At 36.2% G+C, this 24,770-nt stretch overlaps 1 protein-coding gene across 8 annotated transcripts in view; it reads left to right on the forward strand.

Annotated features, from left to right (window-relative positions):
• RABGAP1L (RAB GTPase activating protein 1 like) overlaps window positions 1-24,770 on the forward strand; it is an 828,618-nt gene that overhangs the window by 258,070 nt on the left and 545,778 nt on the right. For all 8 annotated transcript variants that reach the window (XM_075527714.1, XM_075527698.1, XM_075527727.1 and 5 more), the window contains one exon: window positions 1,547-1,697. In XM_075527714.1, coding sequence (XP_075383829.1) covers window positions 1,547-1,697 — 151 coding nt within the window. The remainder of the gene's footprint in view (window positions 1-1,546; window positions 1,698-24,770) is intronic.

A 24,770-nucleotide genomic window follows, 5' to 3' on the forward strand; every position in this document is an offset into this window, starting at 1 on the left:
AGGTTACAAAGCTGCTTGACACAATGGATATATTTATGGATTGTGATAAGAGCTGCAAGAGCCCCCAATAAAATGATTTTTTTTAAAAAAATACAGCCTAGAAAATCCTTCAGTGCAGTTGTACTGTGACTTGGGATTGCTATGAGTTAAATCATTTTGACATTTAACAACAGCAATGTATCATGTTAGAAGCCTCTGGGTGGTGCAGATGGTTAAGTTCTTGACTACTACCCGCAAGGTTATTGGTTTGAACCGTCCTAGAGGTAGCTCTGAAGACAGGTCTGGCGATCTGATCTGTTTCTGAAAGTTCACAGCCTGTAAAATGATAGAGAGCAGTTATACTATGCATACTCGTGGGATTGCAATGCGTCCGAACCGCAACAACATGCAACATTTAAAATATAGTGATATGAATTGCCATTATATTATATTACACATTTAAATGATTAATAGTTCTGAATATTTTACATTTGATTTCAAAGGAAACCAGCGTGTTTATATTTAATAGAATTTTCTACATTAAGTATAGAAACTTAGCTACGTAACCACATATTCTCCTATTCAAAAGTATATTCTGAGGTAAACATTAGATTATTAAAAGATCTTGGGAGATGTCAGTCTAAGACATGACAAAATAATAATGATTTATAAATTATCAAGGGTTCATGGGAGGGTGGGGAGGGAGGGGAAACATGAGCTGATACCAAGGGCTCAAGTAAAAAGCAAATGTTTTGAGGATGATGGCAACAAATGTACAAATGTGCTCAACACAATTCATGTATGTATGGATTGTGATAAGAGTTGTACAAGCCCCCAAGAAAATGATTTTTTAAAATAGATTTTTTTCATGCCTGATCTTGTCTCCCTTGTGGCATGAAATTCTTTGCTCCTCTAAAACTCAATTAGATAACAAAGAGACAGCTGGAAATTCCAGATGTGAAGTAGTTTACTCAGGTGTAAGTCTTCTTAAGAATAATTACTACTTTCCCTTTACTTTGACATGTTTTGTGAAGCATTTTTATCTATGATGCTTTTCTAAATTAACTGAAATTGTATTTTAATTTAAATCCGTCAGAAAAATTTAAAGAATTGAATTGACCTCAGTGAGGAGGGTGGGCATAGTCAAGATGCGGTAGACCTTACAGTGTACTACCTAACCGCCTCATGCCATTAGCTAAATTGTTCTAAATTTATCTCAGGGGATTCAGAGTGTTCCTTTGATGCTTCCAAATGCTGCCTAGAAATATATAATTAACACATTCATTATTATGACTAAGTTCTACGGATGATTAAGGAAAGTAAATGAGAGGAAGAAATAACTTTCCCTGAAGGTGGAATAACATGGCTCACTGATAGAGCAAATGGGACAAAGAATAAAAGTCAATGATGTTACTGAGCTGAGCTATATCACTTTATAACACCACCAAGCACACCCGCCCCTACCCTCATTTCCCTAAACTCAACCTTACACTGTTCTGTGAACTCATACTTTCCATCACAGCACCAGTTCAGGAGTGGTAAATGGTGTGTTTTCTTGCTTTCTGAGGTACAATAACCTTAGTGGACGGCCAAAAGGGTTATCCACACTGGTGAAGAGTGGTGTCCCTGAAGCTTTGAGGGCAGAAGTATGGCAATTATTAGCAGGCTGCCATGACAACCAAGCAATGCTGGATAGATACCGGATTCTTATTACAAAGGTAAGAACCACTTTTCATATGATTTACATGGTGGCATATAAAATGAATTTCCATTGTTCCTGTGTATGATAAATGTTGGGAGTTTCTTGGAAAAGATGTACTGGTATTGCATGGTGAATAGTTTTGTCTTTCTTTGAGCACTTATGGATAGTGGTAAACAGTTCATGGCTTCATCTCTGAGCATTTTATGCCTGGACTTCATAGCAACACTATTAAATATCTAAATATTTATATTGTAAATATTTTCTTAGTCTTTAACCTTCTTTATTTTGTGAGATGTATATAGTATTATCCTTTTAGAGTTGTTCTAGTACAATTTAAAATAAAGTCAAATGAAAATACCTTCTATGCTTCTGTAACCTTGTACTTGCCTGTTGAGGATAGTTGCCAAGACCCTTATGCCAACAGGAGCTCCTTGTTGCAATGTACATTCCTTTGCTTATGTCCTCAAAACTGCTTTCAGAACATAGGTAAAGATAAGTTTTAGCCCAGACTCTGACTCTCACATCTTAATTTAGGAAAAATCATAAATTTTTAATGATTACTCTAAATCATAGAATTTAAGTAATAAAAATTTCAAAAATCTCTATAAGTGAGATTTGTTTTTTTAATCATTTTATTAGGGGCTCATACAACTCTTATCACAATCCATACATACATCAATTGTGTCAAGCACATTTGTACATTCATTGCCCTCATCATTCTCAAAACATTTGCTCTCCACTTAAGCCCCTGGCATCAGGTCCTCATTTTTTCACTCCCTCCCCACTCCTCCCTCCCTCATGAACCCCTGATAATCTATAAATGATTATTTTGTCATATCTTGCCCTGTCCGATGAAGTGAGATTTGTTTTATTCAATACATCAAAACCCTTGTCATTGAGTCAATTCCAACTTGTGGAGAACCCATGTATATCAGAGTAAATCTGTGCTCCAGAAGGTTTACAACAACTGTGATCTTTCGTCAGAAGTGAATCACCAGCCCTTTCTTCCACAGTGCCTCCAGATTTCATTTAGTAGCATAACACCTACATGTTTGTGTCACTCAGGTCCTCCTGAGTTTCTTTCTTTTTAAAAAATACCCAAGACTTTATTCTTCATGAAATACAAACTTTTAAAATTCTTTAGCCCATTTATTTCCTTATTTCTTTCCTTCTCTCATTGACATCCCCTCTTCCATTAATAATACCAAGTATTGATCCAGTATATTCAATCAGGGCTAAATTTGAGTTTAAATAAACAAAAACCCAAATAATATCTAAGATTAGTGGTCTCTACTCCATACTAAGATGCTTTATTGATACTTGTGTTAACAAAAATCTTTAAGGTGCCACCTATATTGTTTTGATTAAGACAAAGGATATTAAGCTATACAGGTAGTCCCAAACTTCCTATTACATGTTTATGACCAACAGCACTTTTGACTGTCCATTTTTGGTACATCTTATTACTAATACATAATGAAATGTTGTAATACATGGTTTCCTGATGTTAGCATGTCTATAAGTTTATATGTAATTTTTTAACCTTCAAAAACAAATAAAGGTTGGATTTATAAAGGAACTGTTAGTAAAAGGCAATGATAATCAAACATAAAAATAAGGAGTTACTCTATTTACATCAAAACTCACACGATGGAGTCATTTAGAAGGAAACGCATCATAAGTAAGGAACTACTTGTAATATTTGCCGTGCGAAGCAGTGCTACTAACTCCTCAGTGGGCTCTTGAGTCTGATGTGTTTTAGGCACAGCCTGAGAGAAGAATCAGAATTATACACCTTGGAGGCCATAACAGTTGTGCCTATATTTGTATATTTACTTTCAATGTATTGCAGTTTTCTTTTTCTTTTAAACTTTTAGTGTGAATTAGGTGGGGGTTTCTAGATCAGATCACCATTTTTGTATTGTACAACTTTAACAATATATCAACCCTTTCATCAGCTTATTCTGCATGCCCCATTTTTTTCTGTCTCCCATTTGTCAGATACTGTTTTCTTTCACTAAGTTGACAATTGTCCAACCTCGACCCTTTTATTTCCTGTCTCACTCCTCTTTTCCTTTTCCATCTCTGGTAACCATTTTTTTTACTGCTTTATAATTTCATTAACTGTTTATTTCTTTTTTTCTTCTTTTTTTTAAAAAACATTTTATTAGGGACTCCAACAACTCTTATCACAATCCATACATATACATACATCAATTGTATAAAGCACATCTGTACATTCTTTGCCCTAATCATTTTCTTTTTTTTTTCCTTTTATTTTTTACATTTTATTAGGGGCTCATACAACTCTTATCATAATCCATTCATATACATACATCAATTGTATAAAGCACATCCGCACATTCCCTGCCCCAATCATTCTCAAAGCATTTGCTCTCCACTTAAGCCCTTTGCATCAGCTCCTCTTTTTACCCCCCTCCCCCCTCCCTCATGTGCCCTTGGTAATTTATACATTGTTATTTTGTCATATCTTGCCCTATCTGAAGTCTCCCTCCCTCCTCCCCCCCTTCTCTGCCGTCCATCTCCCAGAAAGGAGGTCACATGTGGATCCTTGTAATCAGTTCCCCCTTTCCAACCCACTCACCCTATACTCTCCCAGCATCGCCCCTCACACCCTTGGTCCTGAAGGTATCATCCACCCTGGATTCCCTGTGCCTCCAGCCCCCATATATACCAGTGTACAACCTCTGCCCTATCCAGTCCTGCAAGGTAGAATTCGGATCATGGTAGTTGGGGGAAGGAAGCATCCAGGATCTGGGGGAAAGCTGTGTTCTTCATCGGTACTACCTCGCACCCTAATTAACCCATCTCCTCTCCTAAACCCCTCTATGAGGGGATCTCCAGTGGCCTACACTTGGGCCTTGGATCTCCATCTGCATTTCCTCTTCATTCCTCTTCATTCAATATATATATACACACACACACACATACATATATCTTCTTTTTTTTTGTTTTGCATGATGCCTTATACCTGGTCCCTTTGGCACCTCGTGATCGCACTGGCTGGTATGCTTCTTCCATGTGGGCTTTTTTTTGCTTCTGAGCTACTTGGCCATTTGTTGACCTTCAAGCCTTTAAGACCACAGACACTATCTCTTTTGATAGCTGGGCACCATCAGCTTTCTTCGCCACATTTGCTTATGCACCCATTTGTCTTCAGCGATCCTATCATGGAGGTGTGCACCAATGATATGATTTTTCTGGTAACCATTAATTTCTATTTCTTTTGGTATGATAACCATTATCTTAATTTTTTTAATAACAGTGGTCTCAAACAATATTTGTCCTTTGGTGTTTACTTACTTCATTCAACACCGTGTTCTTTAAATTCATCCATGCCATGAGGTGTTGCACACCATCATCCTTATTAATTAGTGATGTGTAGTATTCCATTGTGTATATTTATTTATACGTTCTTCCACTAATATACATTTACCTTGTTTCCATCTTCTTGCTATTGTCAATAGCAACCATGGATATACCTGCTCATTTTTTGATACTTATCTTTAGAATGTATACAAAATAGAGGGATATCTGACTAATATTGTATTTCTATTCCAAATTTTTGAAAGTGCCATACTACCTTCCACAGTGATTATACAGTTTTATAGTTCTACCAGCAATGTATACGAATTTCAATCTCACCACAACATCTACAGCGTTGTTACTATTTAACTTTGTTATCAATATTGTTATGAACTGGTATCTCATCATGTTTTCATTTGCATCATTTCAATAGCTAGTTATTGTGAACATTTCTTCATGTTTGTTGGCCAGCTGGATGTGTTCTTTGGTGAGCCGTTTATGTCTTCTGTCCAGCTTTAATTGGATTATTCATATTTTTCTTGTTGAGGTGTTACCATTTGCTTTAGATTTTAGAGATTAATTCTTTGTCCTGTCTATCATTGCTAAAATATTTCTTAATCCTGTAGGTCCTTATATCCCCTTTTTGATGAGGTTTTGTGTTTTTTTTTAATAGCCACTCAAACCACTATTTAGTTTTTAGGGTTAAGGAATCTAGGCGAATATATTTATCTTTTGAAATATATTACAGAGCTCATCTAAAGAAATGAAATTGATAGCAAAAATATCCTGTTACACCCTCCCTATTTTTATTTCCCTTTCCTCTGCCACATCCTGCCCCCATCCCTGGCCTTATTGTCCTCAAAGTCTTGTCTATTGGTATATAAACCTCATTTCTTCTTTGTTTTTCCTTTACAACAATGATGATATGAAATATGTATCCTTGTAATAATGACTGATTTTGCTAAGCATAGTGTTCTCTAGTTTTTTCCATATTCTGCAGACTTTAAGAGACTGGTTATTGTTTCTTATTGATGAATAAAATTCTATATTATGAATGCACCAAAGCTTGTTTATCTGTTCCTCTATAGTTTGAGGTTTTGGTTGTTTCCATGCTCTTACTATTGTAGAAATTGCTGCAATAAACACAGACATACATATATCTGTTTATGTGGAACTTTGATTTCTTTAGGATGGATACCCAGTATAGGAATTGATGGATCATAAGGTACCTGCATTTGCATTTGTTTAAGGAAGTGCTATGCTGATGAAGTCTTTTGGTGTCCCTGAGTGTCTTGTTTTTAGGAGGTCTCAATCATGTACTTTGTCTTTTGCTATGCGTGTTTTATTATGTTTGATAGGGTGTTCATGCCATGTGTTAGAGTCCTTAAGTTTGTCCCTGGCTATTATAGATGATATTTATGGTTATAGGGTTTACATTTATATATTTAATCCATCTTCTGATAATTTGTGTATCTGGATTGATGTGTGGCTCCTGTTTTCATCTTCAAATAAGAATCCAGTTTTGCCAATACAGTTTGTTGACAGGACTCTCTCTTCCCCACTTGAGGTTTTTCAACCCTTTATCAAAAATCAGTTGTCACTAGGCGGATGGATTTATTTGTGAGTTCTTTCTTCTGTTCACTGGTCTACATAGCGTTCTTTGTACCAGTGCTGAGCTATTTTGGACTACTGGGATGTGCAGTAAGTTTGAGTTGGGGAAAGGAGGCTGCCTGTTTCAGTCTTCTTAGGAAGTTCTTTGTACCAGTGCTGAGCTATTTTGGACTACTGGGATGTGCAGTAAGTTTGAGGTGGGAAAGGAGGCTGCCTGTTTAGTCTTCTTAGGAAGTTCTTTGTTTCTTCTGCGTCTCTTCTCTTTCCATGTAATGCTAGTAATTTGTTTTTCCATTTCTTTAAAAAAAATTCAACTGACATTTGGATTTGATAGCAATTTGTTTATGGTTCCTTTGGGTAGTGTTGACATTTTCATAATATTGGGCCTTCCTATCCATTAACTTGGAATATTAATCCAATTAAGTAAGTCTCTTTTGGTTTCCCATAGTAGTGTTCATAACGTAGTGTTCTTTCTACAACTATTTTGTTTCTCTGACTAGGTTTATTTCTAGATATTTCATCCTTTGGGTGACTATTATAAATGATATTGCTTTCTTGATTTCCTTTTCGGAACTCTCTTCCTTAGTATACAGGAATTTGATTGATATTTGTATCATGTTCTCATACCTTGTCACATTGATAAATCTTTCAGTTATTTCCAACAGTTTTCTTGCAAGTCTTTGGTGTTTTCTCCACATAGGACAATATAATTAATATTGCAGTTTTTGTGTGAGTATGTATATACTTATGCACACACATGCACAAACACAATTGTTCCACCTTTCCTTCACTTGTCTTTGCTTCTGAATACAGAAGAAAGGGAAAACAGATACTTAAATTAAGCAACTATTCTTTGCCACAGCCCTTTCCACCCCCCCCAATGTAAGCAGCAGTTGACAAGTGCTATAGAATGGCTTATTCTATAACACGGTAAGACAAAGTAAGATAACTAACAATATAGAATTTAGAATAGTATAATCAGTATTTATGAATCAATGATAACAAAAATTTGAATGTTTCTGTTGCAAAGCAACATATAAATGTGTGGCTATGGTCATCTGCTTTTAATTCACACTCTCAAAAGTCTTAACATTTCTGTGGAAGTACAATAGCCTATTGATTTCATTATCTTCCTTGTTTCAGAGTGAAAGATAAAATAGGATGAGTGATGTCATCAATTTAAAACACAGACATAGAAATGAGATAGTAAGAGCATATGTTTGCACTTGGGTAGGGAATACAGCTGAGCTTACCAGCCACTCAGTGGAAGAACATAAACACTCAGGGAATTTGCAGTAAGCAGTGTCTGCTTGTTTGGCGCTTGTTGGTTAGAGCTCAGCAGCGGTTAGTATCTTCTTTTGGTCTGGTTATATTTTTCTATGCTATTAAGGGAATAGCTGTATTTCAAGGTCAGTTAATGAAATGCTTCAACTTGAACAAACAATTGCCTTGTAAAAACAACCCAAAACCTCTCAGAGACCTCAAACTACACGGGGAAGAAGGAATATGAAATATTTATAGACTTAAATTGACTTAATATTTGGCTTCTCTGAAAAAGTAGTCTATGTATCATGTACTTCTCTTGTGATTTAGAATTTGAAGCAACAAATCACTTTCTGTAGCTTTCTTTCCTGTGTAGGATACTTACAACCAGCAAGTATGTCTTATGTGACCAACAAGCATTAAAGAGAAGCTTAAACTTTGTATTACCATAGACTCACTACTCTTGTATCCATTGTCCTTTATATATTTTAATACCTGTTTGGCCATCAAATATACTTGATTTTGTGACTCCATTAAATCAATATTTCAGTCATTACACTTAAGATAGTGCTTTCATAATATACCTAAAAGTTTTATTGACATATAATGTGTGAACCATATAATTCAGTGGTTTAAATGTATTAAAAAGGGTTGTGTATTCCTCACCACATTGAATTTTAGGATATTTTCTTCATTCCCTCCCTTTCTTGTATCCCCATTTTCCTCTAAACTCTCTTACTATAACCTTAAAAAACTTTTTATTTAATAGCTGTCTCTAAAGATTTACCTATCTTGAATTTTATATAATGAAAATAATACAAAAATATCCCAATAATGACAAAATAAAACACAAAAATCCTCAATACAAAATAAAGTAGAAAATAATAAGTATAACAAGTAAAAATGTGAAAAAAGGGTATATAATTGGTAATATGTTCAATTTTAACTTAACTATTTCTGCATAGCATATTTACCAATGCATTCTGAGGACAAGACTATTCACATCTTTGGACAATAGACCTAGGGGTGCTCTGTAAATGGATTTGGGGCTCTCTGTGCTTTGTAACTTTCTGCAAACTTGTTCAAATTTTGAGCTCTATTATCGCCTTCCCTCTCTTCGTGGATTTTCTTATTAATAATCCTTAGATCACACAGGCTGGCTTGCTTCTTTTTGCGGACTTAGCTGACACCTCCCTCAGATGGTTGTTTCAAGACTAGTTTTTAAGACTCCAGACCCTTCTTTCTGAGGGCAGGAACCATCTGATTTCTTCAACACACTTTACTTCACGAGGGCAAGTGTCAAAGCAGGACCATCATATGAACTAATGGGTCTTAGATAGGAATTTATGATTAAGTGTGGCCTCAATAGTCTATGGCTTAAGTATATCCCCAGGTCCACATTCAAGGCAGCACTATTAGTTACCTGAGAAATAGTAGTAATGACCTCTATGGGAAATCTGGTAATTCTAATAATATTAATTCAGGAAATTACAAAGAATTTAAAATAATGCTGAGAAAAGGAAAATGTACATACACAGGAAAGCTTTTTAGTCTAAAATACATCTAATTTTTACTTGTATAGGTTAAAAATTTCTGTGACTGAGCACTTTAAGAAAACAATGAGGATTTGATATAAGGCAAAAATTAACAACAATACTCTTTCACTTAGGCAGAATGATGTCTAAAAAACAAAGAGATATGGAAATAGCATATGTATGGTAGTCTTAAATCATCAATTATTATACAACTTCAAAAGCAAGAAATGTTGGGATATCAGCCTTCACTTTTCTTCACATTAGGGCATTTCAGCCACAAATCTAAAAGGGATATTTCAGTTCCTTTAATCTGCTATCCAGGCTGCATGTCATAGGATACCTGGATTATAGATTTTGTCTTTTCAAGGTGTAAAGAACTCCTCATAGGCCATGCCAAAATGATATGATTTGGAAATCCCACTAAGTGATCTGGACTTTACCTTAAACATAGTATACTTTTAATTGATTAATGCCTACTTTACCACTAAACTCTAGGCTATGAGGACCATGACTGCCTTATTAGTTGGAGCTGCAGACCAACTAATAACCTAAATCTGGACTGTGTTTGTCCAGGTTGGCTAGAGAAACATATCCAGAAACATTCATATATGTGTTAGAGAGAACTTTATATCAAAAAGAATTATGCATCAGCAAAACATCTCACCTCAGTTCAGTTCAAGTCCACAAGTTTGATATTAGCCCATAACTTCAATGCTAGCCCATGAATTCCTTTTCAGACTCACGCAGCACATGCAATGATGCTGAATGCAGGAAGATCACAGGCCAGTGGGTGGACAATCTTGTGAATCCAGAGGTGGTGAAAAGGGATCTCCATGGCTTTGGCTGCCACCAGCATGGCTCCATGTGGCTGGTCAACAAGAAAGTGAAACAGAGAAAGTATGTCCCATCTTCAGGGAGGAAGCGAGGGGATCCTGGAATTCTCATGTGACGGCCATGCCCACAAGGAGGCATCAATCAGGCCGTGACCTGAATGACAGTCTAGACTCCATCTCGATAACCTATTTATCAAGATGACATGGAATTATGTAACTACCACCCAAGGAGCCAGTAGGACTGATCCTGAGGGTAGTTATTTTGAAGTCCTGTGGAATTACGTTGACTCTACTGCCAAGATCAAAGAGCTTTTAAGTGCAACTTGCTTTGGTTTAAAATGGCAGCTCCACTGTAGAAAGAAATGCCAGTTCTCCCTTGGAAGGGAGAACCTGACTTCAGATCGAACGCTCTACTGTTTACTAGTTGTAACCTTGGACAAATCTTTTCACTATTCTTAATCTTCCTTAATTTGTAAAATTTGTAAAATCACACGTATCTTACAGAATTGTTGTGAGGATCCAGTGAGATAATTCATGTCTAGCCCTCAGTGCAGGCCTAATACATGGCAAACATTCACTAGTGATTGAGGATGAGGAAAATTCTAAAACAATAGATACTTAAATGCTAAATGAGAAGCACAGAAAATTACAATAGGAAACATGGAGATCACTATGGGCTCTTTAGGTTTGTGCAGTTTTCAGGACATCCTTTTGAAATGGAGTGGAGAGAAAATAAAAAAGAAAATATGCACATAACACCCTGTTATTTGTACACAATTAGAATTCTTTATGATCAAATGATGTTACTTTTTGTCAGATACTAAGTTCCAAAATCAAACTCACTGCCATCAAGTCAATTCTGATTCATGGTAACCCTATAGGGTAGGGTAGAACTGCCCCTGCGGGTTTCCAAGATGGTTAACTATTTATAGGAGTAGAAAGCTCTGTCTTTCTCCAGTGAAGTGTCTGGTATTTTCAAACTGTGGACCTTGTAGATCTTGGCCCAATGTGTAAACATGACCTCACCATGGCTCCTCTGACACTGTGTTAAGCACTGGAAATGTAAAGGAAAATAGCACATACATGTGGCCCTCTGGGAATTTGTAGTCCCATCGAACAGACTGTAATAGAGAAGTTATGACAATAGGCTAAGCACTGTAAGAGAGAATTAAACAAGGTGATAAAGGAGCACAGAGGCTAGAGAACCAACTCTGCCTGAGGTGAGTAGGGTATGGCTTCCCAGAGCTGGAATTTGCCAGTCAGCTTCTAGGAGGATGTGTTTTTGTAGAGGTGGTGGTATCACCCACTTTGAGAACACAGCATAGAACTAGTATTGTGTTGGGATGTTCAGTGCTAACGCTTGGATTCCCATGTAGCAGATGCTAGATGAATACTTCCTTAAGGAGTTAATTTGTGGCAAGCATTCTTAGTGTGTTTTCATATGTGCTTTCCCTGGAAGCCTCACAGCCTTGATGACAGGAGTCCGGTTTTTACCATCAAGAAAACTACAGGTACAGAGAAGTTAAGAGACACACTCATGAAATAGAAGAACCAGGGTTTGAACCTATGAAGCAAGAAATTCTGCAATTGAAACAGACGAGCTAGGGCATTCCTCATTTTTATCTGTAATGAGCATTTGGAAGAAAAGGGGCTATATTTGTCTAACTTTTTGAATGCAACCTTGCAGTTTGCATTCCAAAATGTAAACACCATGCCACCAGGCTTCCTGAATAACTTTCAGTGAATATTTAATGAAAACGTCAAACTAGGGTATCAATTATACATTTTCATTTTATTGCATTACAAGTTTTCAGTACTAAATTAAAACTCCATACATTATTTAACCAGGTTAGGAGCTTGCTTTTTCCTTGAAAAGTTAACTTAAAAAAATCAATTCATTATGTTAGAGAACACTCAACAGTAGATTTCATCAAGAGGCAGGGTGTTGCTTAATTACATAGCTGCTGTGTTCTCTGTCATCACCTTGTCTAGTTGTAGGAAATGAATGTTTTAATAGAATGGGATTATTCCAGCCAGGTCTGTAATATTGGTATTTCTAAAATCCATGAGTTGCATTACTGATAATTGTCATTTTCTGTAGAAACTTTATAGTTCTTTGAAATTTCCATATATACATATTTAGCAATGAGAATAAGGATTATTAAGTTCTATTGCGATATAAGTTCCTTGACTATGTAAATAATAAATATGTAAATAATGAAAGTCCTTCTTGTCAAATACCAGAAACTAAGAATTATTGAAAGAGATTCTTTAAGTGATGTACCTTGTATATTTTGTCTTTGTAGAAGAGGAAAAGTAACTTTGCTTATTTAGAGGTTTTTTTTTCACAGAATAATTTCTATCAAATATTCTTGGTTCTCATAGTCTAGGACTTTCATTTTCTATCATATTTTTATTGACATCTATATGTAGAAAAACTAAAATTGTATATGAATCTGAGAAATACCAATTTGCTTCTCAGCCTCTCAGTACTGACATGTGTAGATTTTTCATTGATTCATTCATGAATCTCTTTCTCAGCCTTTTCTTCCTTTGCCCCTTTTGTGCATCCCATTAGAGTTTAAATTTCTGTGTTGGCATCTCATCTTCTATTAGCTAACCACTGGCCCCTACTTTCTTTACTGGCCCTAATATAGCTCTTAAGTGCTCTTCATTATTTTTTATTTGTAAATTTCATATTCCCAGAGAATTTGTATACTGCTTTTTAGTTGTGTGGATGTTAGTAGATGTGTTAGTCTGGGTACCTTAAAGGAAAACATCCACAGAAACTCATATGTATAAAAGTTTTTTTATAAATAATAAATGCACATCAAGAAAACATCCCAACCCAGCGCAGCCCAAGCCCAAAAGTCCACCATTAGCCCATATGTCCGACACTAATCCATAAATTCCTCCTCCATCTCACAAAACACATGCAATGATGCCTACTGCACAGCTGATGGACTGAAGAAAGCCAGACTTGACACTGGTGGCAAGCGCCACAAACAGAACGTAGCAGCTGTTGAAGCTTCATATTTGGTGGCACACAGAATCCCAAGAGCTGTGAAATCTCACACCATTACTAACGATTTACTGTTGCCAGTAGTCAAATACATTGTTCAAGTTATGGTCGGAGATGAATTTGTTACAAATTTGAGTACAATTTCCTTATCTAAGGACACTATCTGGAGAAGAATAGATGCCACGTCTCATATTCTTGATCAGGTAATCCAGGAAATTAAATCTTCTCCACTTCCAATAATTACCATCCAGTTTGATGAATCTGTAGACGTTGCAAACTGTTCAGTTACTGGTTTACGTGAGGTATATTAACGATGGAAACTTTAAAGATGAGTTTCCTTTTTGCAAACCACTTGAAACAACCACTACTACACATGATGTATTTGACACAGTTGGTTCATTTCTGAAGAGCGTAAGATCTCTTGGGAAAAGGTTTGTGCTGTTTGCACGGATGGTGCTCCAGCTTTGTTAGGATGCCATTCTAGATCTCACCATTTGATACTGAATGAGTCAGCAAAAGTCATCGGAACTCACTGTGTGATGCATCGGCAAATCTTACCAATGAAGATGCTGCCACAAGAGTTACAAGAAGTAATGAAAAGCGTCTTAAGTTTTGTCCATTTTGTAAAGGCGAGCACTTTAAACAGTCAACTGTTTTTACAACTGTGCAGCGAGTTCGATGTGCCAAATAATGCTCTACTATTTCAAACTGAAGTGAGATGGTTGTCAATGCGAGAAAGTTTAAAACATGTTTTTGAGCTTCGTGATGAACTCAAACATTTTTTAATCAGAAAACAAGACCACAGTTTGAAACACTTTTCAGCGATAAAAGTGAACTGCAGAAAATAGCTTACTTGGTCGACATCTTTGCCATCTTGAGTGAGTTAAATTTATCATTGCAAGGACCAAATTCAGCTCTGAAAAGACCTGGTCATTCAAATGAAACTTGAGCTTTGGCCAAAAGAAAAAAAAATTGGATAAAAATAACTTTACATGTTGCCTCCCTTATCTGCTTTCTTTGAGGAACATGACATTGAACCAGACAAAAGGATTATGATGATAATCTCTGTGAAAGAACACTAATACATGTTTGCAGATGAAATGTCATCACACTTTCCAAATCTACCTGACAACTCATCTGCATGTTCCAGAAGCTTGTTCTCAGTCAAGATGTTCCTGAGGCGGCACAAGAGGAGTCCATTGAACTTATTAACAGCGATGCAGCAAGAACTGATTTCTCTACAATGCCAGTTACAAAATTCTGGATCAAGCATTTGCAGTCATATCCCATTCTGTCTAAGATCATTACACATTCTTATTCCTATGCCAACAACATATCTTTTGAAACAGGGTTTTAAAGCTTGTTGGTTAACAAGTTTAAATATAGAAGTAGACTCCTTGTGGAAGATGATCTTCATTGTGCTCTTGAAAAGACTGCCCTGAGAGTTTCTGATCTGGTGAGAAGAAGCTATCTCAACCTTTGCACTGATGTTGCCTTTTTGTGCATACTGTCGCAAAATGTAGCAATGTAGTTTACTGTTGTTATATTAATACTGTTACCCATGCTACACCATGCTTCAAGACAAAAGTTCATTAATTTGTAATTAGAAATAAATATTTCACAGTATATAATTACATATTTTTGTGATTAATCACTGTGCATTAATTATTTTCAATTTGTAACAATGAAAATATATCCTGTATGTCAGATATTTACATTATGATTCATAGCAGTTGCAAAATTACAATTAGTAAATAGCAACGAAAATATTTTTATGGTTGGGGGTCACCACAATATGAGGAACTATATTATAAAGTTGTGGCAGTAGGAAGGTTGAGAATCACTGGATTATATAAAAGTTACTCTGGAATTTTTTATTCCTGTATTGAATTATTATAAGTGTGCATACTTTATTCCATAAGAGAGTTCTACTTGTTACTAATGTCAGAATAATTCAAGTACTTCCACCCTTTATGAAACTGATTTCTGACATGTTTATGAAAACTTCTTAATCTTTTAATAGACGACTGATATTTTAAGACACCCATGAAGGTTTTACTTTGATATGTGCAGAAGTGATGTGAAAATGAGCAATTTTCATTTGGATCTTTAAATTTTCAATTCTTGTGAAAATGAACAAGTAGAATGTCAATTTTGGCTTGAGAGTTCATCTTAATTTGCTACCCATCTGTCAGTTTGTTTTTACGTATTCTGAGTAAACTGTTATCACTTCCTAAAATCAAAATAAAAACTCCCAAAACAACAACAAAAAGACCACCCCACTGAGTATATTCTGACCTTTAGCAATCTTACAGAACAGAGTAGAACTTCCAGAGTTTCCAAGATTGTGATCTTTTTTGACAGCAAGCTGCCACAGTTTGTCCTGTAGAATGAGTGGTTGATGGGTTCCAAACCCTGACCTTTTCAGTTAGCATCTGAACACTCATCACTGCATCACTGGGGTTCTTTCCATTTGATCCTAGAATTGCTTTAACTGAAGCATCTGTAACTTTCTTATTTCGCTCTTTATGACCTTCAGTGAAAAAAAAAAGGAAGACCTTTGAGACGTCGGACAGTATAAGCTATGACAAAATAATACTTTATAAATTATCAAGGGCTCATGAGGGAGGGGGGCGGGGAGGGAGGGGAACAATGAGGAGCTGATGCCAGGGGCTTAAGTGGAGAGCAAATATTTTGAGAATGATGAGGGCAGTGAATGTGCTTTACACAATTGAGGTATGTGTGGATTGTGATAAGAGTTGTCTGAACCCCCAATAAAATGATTTTTAAAAAAAAGAGCAAGCCCCTCACTGAGATGGGTTGACACAATGCCTGCAGCAATGTGCTCAAACATAAACATTGTGATGGTGCGGCAATGGGCAGTGTTTTCTTCTGTTACAAATAGGTACACTATGGCACAGGACCAACTCCATGACAACTGTCACCAATAGCAACATGTCCCTCAGATCTTCCCTTTTTTGCAGGATTTCGAAGTTCAAATATGTGTGGGAGTGATTTGAATATCTTATCAAATTTCTGTGTCATTCAGCCTTGTAGAGCTGACCATACAGACAAAAGAAACTTGATCTTTATTCCATATGACTTAAAATCTATTCAAATTTTTCAATAAATAAGGTCATTGGTGGTTGCTATTTACTGCCTTTGAGTTAGATCCCGACTTATACCCAACAACCTTAAATTAATGGTTGAAGGAATGCCTTTAGGTAACTTAAATATTATTTTTCCATTGGGGATTATAATAATGTCACTCGATGTTGAACTATAATTTTTTAAATTCCTTTTGGCTATGAAAAGATCTTTTTCCATTTGAACAGAAAATAGGTCAAGCTAGGAGCTCCGGAAAGATGATGCTTAGCTAATCGCATGAGGAAAATCATTGTTCCTCCCAGTGGCACAATAGAGTCTTGCATTAAGTGTTGTGGGACTAATTAATGAGGAAACAACTCTAATTAAGAAGGAAACTGCTCAACAACTGCCCATTTGTGCTTTTTCAAATGAGCTGTAGACCTGGCTACCTGTACTCCTACTTTCAGCAGCATGCTTTAATTGAGATAAACTGAAAAATTTAAGGATTTCTAGCAAACTTTACTTTGTAGTGATAATCTTTAATATTGAATGTTCTTTTGTACATACATTTATATAAAAGCAATGGTTTTTTTTTAGAGATAGTACTTCTATTGATGGGCATGACTTTTAACTTTTAGTCTTAACATGTTGTTTTTCTTTTTAATCTTATAACAAATTATGCTATTTAGAAATAATAATATTAGGCAGAGTTTGGATATGAATGTGAATATATATAAATAAATATAAGAAAATATATTTATATGTTCTTATCCACACATATCATGTAAGATCAAACTAAAATAAATATCTAATAACTATATATACAATGATTAGTGAATTCATTTATTTAAATCTTAAGGAAATATTGTGTTTCAAACTGGTCTTCATGATGATATTCAACACACCGGATCTTTCATAACTTACCAAATCAAACTGATTATGAGCTACAAATGAGAGCTTTATAATTGTCTTGAATATTTATTTCATTTTTCCTTCTTTATGTATTACTCCTATTAAATATAAGAAAGGTCTACCAGTTTCTAAAATGATCAAGTAATTATCCAGATTAAGAAGAACTAGAAAGCTGCCCCTAAGGAGGATCAGAATTGTAACTTGCTTTTCCTTGTGTACTTTTCTCACACCACCCACACCCCTGCCAACCTCCCCAACACATTGTAGAAATTAAGTTGAATTGTGGCCATTTGGGGATCATTTTTCTATGCCAGCATTTTAAATCAGTGATAGTTCAATGTGGTAAATCTTGTACAGAGGAGTTTAGCTGCAATACACTCTAATATTTACAGGCCTTATGGCAAGCAGTCTGGTGAATGATGGGGTAATTGCTTTTTAATAGGTAAATGTATTTCTATTAGACTTGTAGCTTGTTGAATCAAAGAGAGAAAATACTATTAACCTGAAAATGCCACTAACTTATTTTGTATATGGCACATCTTGTTGAAATGGGATAATACAAAACAATGTAAAATTTAGGCACTATCATATTCATTCTGCATTTTTATATCTGGGTGCTTATTTCATTTAAACTATTCACCTTATTTAAAACTGCTTTAAAAATCAATTCAGAAACAGTTATTAATTTATCTTTGTTACTTATATTAGGCTAGATTGATTTCAAATGGTACTAAAGTACACAAAGTCTGAATGTTTAAATAACCAGCCCTAGGTCACATGGATGGAAGATGAATACAAAAACTGGAAATAGAAACTGGATAAATCCTCTTATTATTCTTTACTCTCTTTTTAATGATTTTCATTGAGTTTTGTTTACAGCATGGAGATTTAGAGACTATTTCTTCTTTATGTTTTGATAAAATTACAGACTTATTAAATTTACCATCAATACAAAGTAGCTTTAGAGGTTAAACACTCACAGGTAACTTGCTCACTTTCTAGAAGTGACCTTTCAAATGCTGAGGCAGAGCCACGTATGCTTAGAACTGGTTTTGTTGCTCACCTTTGCTACCACCTAGCCTTCATGATATACAAGTACGCATATGACAATGGTTGAATGCTGTCCATTAACCTTAAATGATCCTGAACTGGTTCAAAGCATTTCTTTTTGTTAGGTGACAAATCCTATTTAACTAATCAGAATCAGCAAGGTGGTAGATACAAATAAGTAGATGCACTATACTATGATGTAGACTTCTTTTCACTATTAGATTGTGTTGCCTAAAACTGTACATAAAATGATTCTTTAACTGTACATAGATTGATTCTATTACTATAAATAAAAATTACTGTAGATCCTCTTGGTAATAAATTGTTTTCAGTTTGAACAGGTTCAATGGTGTCTTAAGTCACTTAAATATATGTGTCCTCTGTTGGCATAGTAATTGTTGGAGCATGATTACAGTTAATTCATGAATGTATCTTTTCTTTCTGGAGTTAGAGGTGCTCTCTAAAAATGCCTGTAGCAGTGCAGCATCATTAAGAAACGAGAAAACCCATGTCTTATCTTGACATTGTTACGAGTTCTCTAAGGATTCTGTGATGCTTCCAGGGTCATCTCAGAGTCTAAGAAATCCATTTTCCGCCCAAAATAGAAAAACAAAAACAAAAGCCTCTATGCCAGCTTAACGTCATGTTTGTCCCATGTAATGTGGATTTGGAATATTGTCTAAGATACCAATATTATCTTTTTCTGCAAGTCTTCATTTAATTATTAAAGCATGTAGTCATTTCTTTGGAATCTGTTGTTGGCTTGTTTACATTCAGGTTATATGTTTACATTCCGTTTTAATTTTACTTTTTCTGTTAGAATTTCATTTAGGTTGGACTTCTCAAAATTTAATGTGAATTCAAAACAGCTGAGGATCTTTTTTTAAATGCATATTTTGATTATACATATTTATGTTTTTTAACACCTTGGAACTCTTTATTGGATGGTTTGTTCTTGTTATTGTTTTGGGTTTTTTGGATCATTTTATTTTATTTCATTTATCATAATCCATACATACATCCTTTCTGTTAAGCACATTTGTACATTTGTTGCCATCATCCTTCTCAAAACATTTGCTTTCTGCTTGAGCCTTGGTATCAGCTTCTCATTTTTTCCCCTCTCTCCCCACTCCACCCTTCCTCATGAACCTTTGATAATTTATAAATTATTATTGTCATATTTTACACTGTCCAACATCTCTCTTCACCCACTTTTCTGTTGTCCATCCCCAGGGAGGAGCTTACCTGTAGATCCTTGTAATTGGTTCCCCCTTTCCACCCCACCCTCCTGATATTGCCACTCTTAGCACTGGTCTTAAGTTCCATTAAGTTGCTTCCAGCTCATAGTGACAGACTTTAACTGCGCCTTAGGATTTTCTAGGGTGTAGTCATTACAGGAGCAGATTTGCCAGATCATTTTTCTCCTCTAGTGCCTCTGGTGACTTTGAACTGCTGGCCTTTCATTTAGCAGCTGGTCACTAACAGTTATTTTACTGGAGCTTCTTACAATTGGAGTAGGACTTGAGAGTCTCATTTCTAACAAGCTACCAGGTAATTAATGTCAAGGCAATAATCCTAGATTTTAAACTCTAAAATATTTCTGAGATATTTTTGAATATTTATTAGTGAATTCATGTGCTTATTTCTGGCTTGTTTTAGTTAAGAAAGACAAATGTGCTAAAAATATATAATTTATTCTGCCATATACCAAGACAAAGTTTTAAGATGATAACTATGTCTTCATTGTAGTAGTTTATAGCATAATTTGTTACTGTTATTGACAGATATGTAGAAGAGACATATTTAAACTAAAGTAAAATTTCATATCAAAAGCATTTTTTTTTCATATTGGGAACTTTGATTAAACAAAAACATCAAGATGGAAAACTCTTGTTTCTCCACAGATCCTCTATTCAGGTGTGTACTTCGTCGTTTTTTTCATTTTTCAACAAACATCTTGAAGGTCCCCCTCATACTTTTTTTTTTTTACATTTTATTAGGGGCTCATACAACTCTTATCACAATCCATACATATACATATGTCAATTGTATAAAGCACATCTCTACATTCTTTGCTCTCATCATTTTCAAAGCATTTGCTCTCCACTTAAGCCCTTTGCATCATTCAGGTCCTCTTTTTTCCCCCCTCCCTCCCCACTCCCCTCTCCTTCATGAGCCCTCGATAATTTATAGATTGTTATTTTGTCATATCTTGCCCTATCCGGAGTCTCCCTTCACCCCCCTTCTCTGCCGTCCATCTCCCAGGGAGGAGGTCACATGTGGATCCTTGTAATTGGTTCCCTCTTTCCAACCCACTCACCCTCTACTCTCCCAGTATCGCCCCTCACACCCCTGGTCCTGAAGGTATCGTCCACCCTGGATTCCCTGTGCCTCCAGTTCCTATATGCACCAGTGTACAATCTCTGCCCTATCCAGCCCTGCAAGGTAGAATTCGGATCATGGTAGTTGGGGAGAGGAAGCATCCAGGATCTGGGGGAAAGCTGTGTTCTTCATCGGTACTACCTCGCACCCTGACTGATCCATCTCCTCCCCTAAACCCCTCTGTGAGGGGATCTCCAGTGGCCAACAAATGGGCTTTGTGTCTCCACTCTGCACTTCCCCCTTCATTCACTATTATATATATATGTATATATATATGTATATATTTTGGATGATGCCTTATACCTGGTACCTTTGGCACCTCGTGATCGCACTGGCTGGTGTGCTTCTTCCATGTGGGTTTTGTTGCTTCTGAGCTAGATGGCCGCTTGTTCACCTTCAAGCCTTTAAGACCCCAGACACTATCTCTTTCATATCAAAAGCATTTTATGCCAAAAATCAACCTCATGAAGATAGAATAAAGATAGTTTCTTTATAGTTTTTTAAGGTATTTTTCTTAATTTTTGACTATGTAATACCTTACTTATCTGAAACTTGACTCTCACTTGGAAAATAGAAAGGAGAGGCACAGAATCAAAGAAGATGGTTATGCAGAACAAATTTTTCTCTCATGGCTTTTAGCTGTCTACTTTAATTTTTGATTCAGGCTTCTTCAACTCTCAATATATGGAGCTCTTGAGCTTTTCCATCTGAGCCCAATGTAGAAGAATTAAATTTTGCTTCCATCAATCTTTATTCCTATGTTATTCAGTCCATCACATTTAAAACAATAATTTTACTTGTTTCCTAATCCTTCCATTGGGTTATATTGGCACAAATAGCCCTTGAGTGGAAAAACCAATCACATTAATTTAAAATATTCTGTGGTTGAATATAACACAGATTAAGGTTATTGGAAAGTGTTTATTTGTGTGTTTTTCCTTTTTGAAAGTAGAGTGAAAATAGAACCAGAAATGTATTGTGGAAAACAGCTCTCTAGGAAAACCTGAGCAGTGTCTTTACCTGCATAGATAGAATACCTCTTAGAAAGCACTTTCTGGAAGAAAATGGGTGTAAGGTGTTTTTTATAACATGTAATCACTACTATAGACATAAGGAGCTCTGGTAACCGAGGAGTCTGGTGATGTAGTAGAGTAAGCATTGGGCTGCTAAAAGTTCAGCTGTTCAAAGTTACCAACTGCCCGACAGGAGAAAACTGAGGCTGTCTGTTTCTGTAAAGATTAACAGCCTCGAAAACCCTACAGAGCAGTTTTATGCTGTCTTGCCGGTTCTCTATGAATCGGAATTGATTGGCATCAAGGCAGTGGATTTAGTTTTCTTGGATGGACATAATTAAAGAATCTGGTTGTACTATGGGTTAGGCTAGGCTACTGACTTCCAGCTGCTCACCCAAAGACTTAAAGTAGACCATTAAGTCTTCCCCATAAGTGAGTGTCTCAATTAATTTCACAGCTTGCCTCTTTGGAGGAGTATTTCATTTTGTTTATCACCATGACAAAATTAGAAAATGTAGTGGTAGGGAAATCTATCCTCAACTGATATGAAATGGGTAGAGTATCAGTGTCATGGTTGATGTGGTACTTACATAACCAGGTGTCAATTTGAGAGGATTATAGGTGAAGGGATGGAGTCTGGCCTTCAATCAACATATAAGGCCTCTGTGTGGGAATGGCCTTTTCCTGAGAATTCTGAGCATGCCTGTCATTTTCCTCCTTGGAGGCAGGAGGCACTTCTCTCTCTTGGCTCACTTCCCTGGAGACTCTTGACAAGACACATAGCACTATGCTGATAGACCCTATGCTCTGGGAACTAGAAAAGTCACATGGAGAACCCTACCAGCACTGAGATGCTTACAGTGCCACTGGATCCAAAGACTTTCTACTCACTGGCCTGTTATCATCCTGCATTTGGCATCATTGCATGTGTTTTATGTCTGAAGAGGACTTTTTACATTGGTATTGGACATACGGGCTAATATCAGACTTAAGGGCTTGGGACTGGACTGGGTTGGGATGATTTCTTAATGTATAATTACCCTTTATATAAAATTCTATCTTATACACATATGAGTTTCTATGGATTTGCTTCTCTAGTCTAACCAGTCTAACACAGTTGAGACTACCTCTGATTATATATGTACCTCCAGCCTTACTTCCCTGTTTATTCTTCTTTTTCATGGGGATCCAAAGGATTAAGATCATATGTATAGTTTCTCTTAAGAATCATGGGGTTTTAAGGGATATTAAGATGCCTGCATCGCAAGCTGACCCAGCTAAATCATTGCCTTTATTTCTCACATTTTCGAGTCCTTGGGTTAATGGGCCTGCATTTTCATACAGAAGAGAGAAAGGGCTTCAACGAAGTCTGTTGTGAATGGGGCTATTCTTCTGAAATAGTGAAGAACCTCTCTAAAATAACAGTCTTGGTACCCTGGTGTAATCTGTTTTGAAAGAAGTACAGCCAGAATGCTCCTTTGATAGCAAGGAAGGGGCGAGTATGGCAAGACTTTAGTTTCAAGTACTTTGGACATGTTATCAGAAGGAACTGGTCCCTGGAGAAGGCCATCATGTTTGGTAAAGTAGAAAATGAGAGTCAATGAAAAAGAGGAAGAACCTCAGCAAGATGGATTGACACAGTGGCTTCAACGTAACAATTTTGAGGATAGTGCAGGACCGGGTAGTGTTTAATTCTGTTCTACATAGGCTTACTGTGAATTGAAATGGACTTGACAGCACGAAACTATAACAAGTACCTGGGTCAGTGACATATGTAAACACGTGGTAGTCAAACCTGAAAGTCTGGTATCAGTGCCAATTAGTATCTGCAAGTCTCTTCATTAATGTGAAGACTACTCTTGCTTTGGATTGGAAGCCAATTTAGGAATATACATATGCATATGGTTTCCCAGTTGGCAGGGTACTAAGCTTATTTTTCAATTTGGCACAATCTCTTTTAAAATGCCCTGGTTTCTTAGACTGTAAACGAACTAGGGACTGCTACCAGAGCTGAGATTAAGGTAATTATTCTTAAAAGATATCTAAATTCAAATCTCCCTTAAGATTATCCCAGTTTGCCATTTCTTCCCAAGCTTGTACATCTCCTGGAACTATTGACATATGCATTAATTGAAAAAGATTGGTCATGCCAGACTATTGTCTATTAAAATTCTAAACTTAAAAAAAAAATTCTAAACTTGTCCATGAATTTCTGTGGATTTTCACAGGGACCAGGGAACTCCTTGATAACAGCAAAGAGTTTTACTTTTAACCAAAAGTGAAGAGACACATGGAGACTTATCTTTTTCCTTGGATATTTAAATTTGAAAGGTATTCAAGGATGGAGTTGTTCCTTGGTCTTCTGAGGTGGGCTGGGTTTAGAAGGTTTGGGATAGAAAGGAAGTTCTAGAAGAGTAGTCTTAGAATCTGAAGAATAAGAGGGAAGAGCTGAAAATATGGGAAGAGTAAACAGTGGAGCAGAAAACTCAGATTTGTAACAAAGTCTTGTCAGGGTGTAAACTTACACTCAAACTGCCTTTCAGAAGCATTGGTACCAATCAAAAAATAAATATCTCATTGTTTTTGCTATATTTGGAGGCTCTGCTTTTCTAACTGCTTCGAAAGATTAGTTTTACATGTCAAAACTCTTCCCTATGGGTCACTAGTTTCCCAGATTATCTTTAGTAAAGGCATGCTTAGGGTTTAGAAACAAACAAATGTGTGAACTGGATGCTTGTGCACATAAGGAGTAGGAGTCCTGGAGGAGGTCCTACAGGATCTTTAGTGTTAGCTGTACTCATACCTACTAAAATGGCGGCCATGTGTGTATAGACAGTTAATCCTGCTTTTATTTTACTACATTTATGAACAGGAAAACGTTATAGGATCTTAAAGGGCATATAGAGAAACCACAGAGAGTTCAACTAGCCAGGCCAGCCTGCAACTCAAAATATGATCACTTACCAAAACAGGTCGAGAGGTGAACCAAAAGTAAAACTGGAACTGTCAATAGGAGTGCAGAGAGAGTAGAGTTCTGATCTAAAAGGATTTATC

This window comes from Tenrec ecaudatus, chromosome 1 (genome assembly GCF_050624435.1).
Source record: "Tenrec ecaudatus isolate mTenEca1 chromosome 1, mTenEca1.hap1, whole genome shotgun sequence".
Lineage (NCBI taxonomy): Eukaryota > Metazoa > Chordata > Mammalia > Afrosoricida > Tenrecidae > Tenrec > Tenrec ecaudatus.